This window comes from Belonocnema kinseyi, chromosome 6, assembly GCF_010883055.1.
Source record: "Belonocnema kinseyi isolate 2016_QV_RU_SX_M_011 chromosome 6, B_treatae_v1, whole genome shotgun sequence".
In the NCBI taxonomy this organism is placed as follows: domain Eukaryota; kingdom Metazoa; phylum Arthropoda; class Insecta; order Hymenoptera; family Cynipidae; genus Belonocnema; species Belonocnema kinseyi.
This window is the reverse complement of record NC_046662.1, coordinates 38,973,889-38,980,413: the sequence shown is the minus strand read 5'-3', so window position 1 is coordinate 38,980,413 and position 6,525 is coordinate 38,973,889. Positions and strand designations below refer to the sequence as shown.

Here is a 6,525-nt window from a genome sequence, read left to right as displayed (position 1 = left end):
AGTTTTTGTACTTCAAAAGTGAGTATTTTATTTAAAATTTGTCTTTTATTGTTTAAATTGAACGGTTTTTTATTTAATATTAAAATCTTTTTTTTTATTGGAATATCAGGTATTTCATTTTTTCTAGAAAATTCTTTTTTTTTGGTTCAAAGTCATACTACTTTGTTGCAAAGTAATATTTTGGGTTGAAGATTCATTACCTTAGATGAAAATGAATTTATATACCTGGAAATTTAAATATTATATTAAAAATTTGGCTCTTTCTTGCAAAAAATTAATTTTTTTCATGAAAAAAAACTTGCATTCCATTTTTTTCATCTAAAAATTTTGCTATTCCATTTTTGGTTTAAAATTAATTTGTATAGTTGAAAATCTAACCATTTCGTTGAAAATTCTTATTCTTTTAGTAGAAAGTTTGCCCGAGTTCTGCTAAAATTCAAATTTAATATATGAAAAATAGTTATTTTTACACAAATAATAATAACAGTTTATAGTTGATTCGTGAAATATAGTCGAAGTGTCAGTTATTAATTATTAAAAAAAAAATGTAATATTTCAAATACTGTTAGTTTTTTTTGCATAGTTCTGAATTTCACAAACATAACATTATTGTTTACTGAAAGAACGTTTCATAGTACATGTTTTTAAAAGATTTCTAATTTTTATAGCGAAGAATAAAAACAAACATATTTTCAAATTAAAAAACACAGTTTTAGCGATAAATCTTTTTTTTTTGAATTCAAATGTTTTTGATTATTATATATATGTTATTAATTTCTTTCGTTTCAAATAAACTATTTTGATGAAAATCATTTTTTTTACTGTTAACAATTTATTAATTGAAATTTTAACTTCTTTGATTTTGGTTAAAAATTCGCCTCTTTTAGTTTTAAAATATACTATTTAGATAATTATTCATTTATTTTATTGAGAATTCGTATCTTTTTTATCTGTTCAGTTTGAGATTCAACTATGTGTTTGACAATATTGATCTTTTCTTTAGAAAATTATTATTCTTGTTTGCAAATTAATTTCTTTTGTTAGAAATTTATTGCTATGTTTAAAATATTAAAAAGAAAATAATTACTTTGTTAAAAATAATTTTCTTTGTTGAAAATTAATTTTTTAGGTGAAAATCCGACTTTTTGGTAGAAAATTTCATTCTTGTTTGAAATTTATTTTTTAGTTTGAAAATTCAATATTTTTGGATGAAAGCTTAAGTATTTTGTTCAAACGTTCTTTTGGTGGTTAACCAATTTTTTTAAACTGCAAATTGAACAGTTTTATTTTTCTTTTAATTTTTCAAAATTCATTTCTTTTGATAAAAATTCAAATATTTTATTAAAACATTTTTGTTATAAATATTTTTACAACTTAAATATTAAGTATTTTATTTAATGTTAAAATCTTTTTGGGGTTTAGTTAAAAATTCTCTTTTTTGTTGCAAATTGAACTATATTGTTTAAAATTCATTTTTTATTAAAAAATTTCACTATTTAATTATTGGTTCCGTCTTTTTTGTTGTTATTTAACAATTTTGTTAAAAATTCGTTTTTTTTGTACAAAATTTAGCTTCCCAGTAGAAACTTAATCTTCTTCATTGAAAACTCATCATTTTCGTTGAAAATTTAACTGTTTTATTTCTGGTTCAAAATTTATCTTTTATAGTTAAAAAGTCTACTATTTGGTAGAAAAAATAGATTTTTCAATACAAATTATTATAAAAGTTTATAGTTAATTTGTAAAATAAAGTACAAGAGTGAATCATTCAGTTTGAGGGGAAAAAATTCAATATTTTAATTAGGACTGGCCACTTTTAATTGCGAAGTTCTGAATTTTACCAACATAACATTAAAGCATAATTTTTTTTTAAAGATCTTATTGATAAAAAAGATTATGACCTCGGTGTTGAATTAAAATAAATTATAAAAGAAGAATTTTATTGTCTATGAAAAAATTAAAAGTACGTTTCTTGTTAACATTCTCTGTTTTTCTTTTCAAATAGTAGAATTTTTAATTAATTAAGATAATAAGTGAACCAAAAATTAAATATTTAAATTCTCAACCAAAATAACCAGTTTTCAAACAAGAAGATTAAGTTTTTAGAAGGAAGGTAAATTTTCAATAAGATACCTAAATTTACAACTAAATATTAAATTTTATGACTAAAAAAGGCAAATTTTTTGCTAAAAGAAAACGAATTTTTATTTTAATCAATTAATTTCCCAGGATATATATATTTCTGTTAAAAAATTAATTTTCAGTCATAGAGATGAATTTTCAACCAAATATACTACTTTTTAACAAATTATTATATAAAATGTATTCTATAAAATAGTTCAATTTTCAGTTATACAATCTTTTTGAACAAAAAAGAGGAGGTTTTCACAAAATTCTTAAATTTTCAATCAAAAATAATAAATTTCCAACTAAAAAAGAAAAATTTTCTAATCAGAAGATGAATTTTCTATCAAACAGTCGAGTTTCCAACTAAAAACTTAATTTTTAACGACAAAAATATTTTTAACAAAGTAGTTCAATTTTTAGCCAACGAAATGAATTTATATTCAAAATAATTGAATTTGCAAACAAGAAGAATAATTATTCTTCTTGTTGAAAAATTCTCTTGATTGGAAAATATTAATTTTTAGCCAAAAAGATAAATTTTCAATAAAATACATGAATTTGCATCCCAATGCTTTTAAACTGAAAGAGACGAATTTTTAACAAAAAACAGAAAGTTAAATGTTGAGTTAATCAATTTTTAACGAAAAAATTTGATTTTCATCAAAATAGTTTATGTTAAACCCAAGAGATGAATCTTAAACAAATAACCAGCAAATCCTGTAATTTTTCAAATAAAAAAGATAAGTTTTTAATCAAAAATAAAACCAAAGCAAATAAAAAAGTAATTTTTAACCAAAGACAAAAAAGTTCAACCGATAAAATTGTAATAAAAAAATGTTATTAAAAAAAAAAAGGAGACGATTTTTCTTCAAAACAGTTCGTTTTTAAATTTTAATATATGATTGTTTTAATTTTTCGCTATAATAAAATAGGAAACTTTTGAAAACATTTAATATGAAACGTTCTTTCAGTTATCAATAATATTATGTTTGTGAAATTCGGAATAGTGGAAGAAAAACTGAACATTAATTAAAAAATTTAATTTTGTCATTTCAAACTGAATAATTGCCCCTATGACTTTATTTTACCAATGAAATATAAACTTTTATTCATAATTTGTATACAAAAAAAACTATTTTTTATATAATAAATTTGAAGTTTCGCAGAAGGCTGATTAAAATGATATATTGTGCTTGATTAGCAAATTGGTTAGGTTTGTAACAAACAAAGATGAATGTTTAAAAAATCTTCTTGACGATAAATACAATACAGGTCACTGTGAATAAATAACACACCTGAATTAAATTAATGTCAATAAAATTGCTCTAAAAATTGAACTCGTCTATATTTTATAGATTTATAAAACTGAAATAAAATTAAAATTGAACTTATATACAGAAACTATGAGTGAGATAAAGACTCTGACTCAGGATAAAAGTAAGAAATATGGACAGAAAATTAAAATTATCAATCAATCTCGAACAGTCATGATTACTTCAATATTTGCTCCTTATTTTGCGGTAATTTTTATTCTCAGCTACAATAGTTAATTTGTTTATTTCTAATGTTATTTGTTATGATTTGAACTGAAAAAAGTGGTTCTAGGAAAATTTGTAAATATAATTCAGCCGAAATGTTTCTCGAATAAAAGGTTTTTGTAGCTTGTTTCGTTTTTCTAAAAAGTTAGTTTCTTATTTTAAATTTATTTTGATAACAAAAGTATATAACAAATTTGTAGATCCTTTTTGGTTGAACAATTTTTGTCTCTTCATGTTTTTTCGTCTCTCTTGTAGTTTTTCCACAAATTTAATTTTCTTGTTTTGAGTGCTATCTTTACGATTGAAAGAAGAACTGCGCATCCTATAAAAAAGTTATTGCTAAAAAAATTTGTAGATATTTTTGTATTCCCAATTTTTGAATATTTTTTTCGTACCTTAATTCTTTTTTCGAAAAATTAAATTTTTTATTGTAAATGTTATTTTTCACAGAACAAAAACTACGAATTCTATTAAAAAATGGTTCATAACAAGTTTGTAGCTCTTTTTTATATGAACAAATCTGGTCTATTTATTTTTTTGTAGCTTGCGTTGTTTGTCCAAAATTTAATTTTTGTATTTTTAATGCTGTTTTTTTGTGAATCAAACAAAAACTACGCGTCACATCAAAAAGTGATTTAAACTAAATTTGTAGATATTTTTTAGATGCACAATTTTTGGCTATTTATGTTTTTTCGTATCTTGTATAGTTTGACCACTAAATGGAATTTTTGATTTTTGATTATTTTTTCGTGCGGTCAAAATGTGTATTTTCGATTTTTCAACAAAATTCTAAAAGTTGTTATGACAATCTTGTAGAATGTTCAAAAAGCAAAGCTTTTGTCCTCTTTCTTGTAAAATCGAAAATTCAAATTTTGACCGTTTAAAAAATATTGAAAAATGAAACTTTCTATTTGCAGTCAAGCTTCTAAGATACGACAAAAAATGACAAAACAAAAATTTTGCACCCAAGAAAGATGTACAAATTTGTTATAAATTACTCTTTTATAATATGTAAAGTTTTTGTTTTATTCGTAAAAACCAACATTATTAATAATAAATGTTAAAATTTTGAACAAACGACTCCAAAATAATATCTATAAATTTGTTATTATTCATTTTTTGATTGAATGCACAGTTTTTGTTATCATTTCAACCGTAAAAAATTACATTAAAAATAAAAAATTATTTTTGTTTGAAAAATGACAAAAGGTTAAAAAAAAATTAATAGACGAAACTTGTTCTCAAAAAAGGATCTACAAATTTGTTACTAATCATTTTTAGATAGGACGAGTAGATTTTCATTTCATCGTAAAAAATAAGATTAAACTTAAAGAAATTGAATATTTGGAAAAAGGACACAAGAGGCGGAAATAATGAATAGACAAAAGTTGTTCAATCAAAAAATATTTACAAATTTATTATAAACTTTTTTCATAAGAATATATTCGAAATAAAAATAAAAAAATAACTTTTTGGAAAAGGACGCAAGTTACAATAACTTTCTGTTCAATAAAATGTTGCGCCTAAATTACAACTACACATTTTCTTAAGCTAGGATGCGTATTTTTGGTTTAAATCGTAAAAATAACATTGAAAATAATCAAATAAAATTTATGGAAAAAGGGCACAAGTTGCAGTAAAATGTTTAACAACAACTGTTTTTTAATGGAATATGCACTTTTTGAAATTATAAAAACAAGACTGCAAAATAAGGAACAAATATTAAAGTAATAATGATAAATAAAATGCATACTTTCCTTTTCAACATCCTAATAAGCAATACCAGACAGAGGTAAAGAACTAAATGTAATAAGAAATTTAATACAATAGGTGTTGAACATAGTGTCGAAAAGAGTTCTCATTTTCAAAAAAATCGAGTGCCAAGCACAAAGTACGTGATGAGAATGACTTTATTGAAGCCCAGGGAGCTTTAACGAAAGAGATTTCACAATCACGAAACAAGATACGTATGCTCAAACTTGCGAGCGAAGGGAAATTAAAAATATTAACTATAAGGTATAAGTTTCTACAATTGAAAAATTTGTGTAAATTTGTATTGACATTTTTTTTATTTTTACAAAAATAGCCGACTTTTAAGCTTGGAAAAGATCTCACAAAAATTAGGTGTCATCTGGGCAATCAAAATTTATTCTCCGTGACTGAACTTATTTTTAAGAAAGAAAATTATCGATATTCTCAATTTTTTTAAATTTCACAATAAATTTAAATAACCCTAGAGTTACTTGTTTTATTAATGATATTGTAAACAAAAACAAAAATAAATCCTATGTGAAATATGAATTAAGGACGTATTTTGTGATCTCGTTCTGAAATACTTTTTATCCAAAAAATAAAAAATTGAAGAATTCGGACTTTTTATTTTCATTCAAAAATGAAAGTTGATTTAATATTGATTCAAAAAATTCCTCGAATTATTGAAGAACGAAAATTACTAAAAATATTATCGTACTTATCTTGCAGACGAAAGGTTGTTTATTGCTGCAATCCAATCCGTATAAATGTGCTTTAACATGATCACTTCTGTCCAAATTAAGACACGTTGAAGCCTCATTGTAGAAATCAAATTCGCCCTCAGTATTAGTCCAGGGTGGAAAACCAAGTCTATCTTTTTCCGAAGGTATTCTGCGATTATTGTGGTTCCATGTCCACTGACTTAAATTCGCATTGTAAACTCCTCCGATCCAAACGTGACTGATTGCTTCGGAAAAATTCGAAAAAGGATTATTCTATTTTATATTTCGAGTGAATTCAATTTTTATTTTAAACAAACTTTTTGTCAACTAGCTCAATTTTCTTTTTAATACAAAATTTCATTTTATTTTTCAGAAATATCATAACA

General features: G+C 23.1%; 1 protein-coding gene across 2 annotated transcripts in view; it reads right to left on the bottom strand.

The window, feature by feature from the left end:
- Positions 1-6,525, bottom strand: part of LOC117174919 — a 36,000-nt gene that overhangs the window by 18,201 nt on the left and 11,274 nt on the right. For both annotated transcript variants that reach the window (XM_033364375.1, XM_033364374.1), the window contains exon 8: positions 6,136-6,384. In XM_033364375.1, the coding sequence (XP_033220266.1) occupies positions 6,136-6,384 (249 nt within the window). The remainder of the gene's footprint in view (positions 1-6,135; positions 6,385-6,525) is intronic.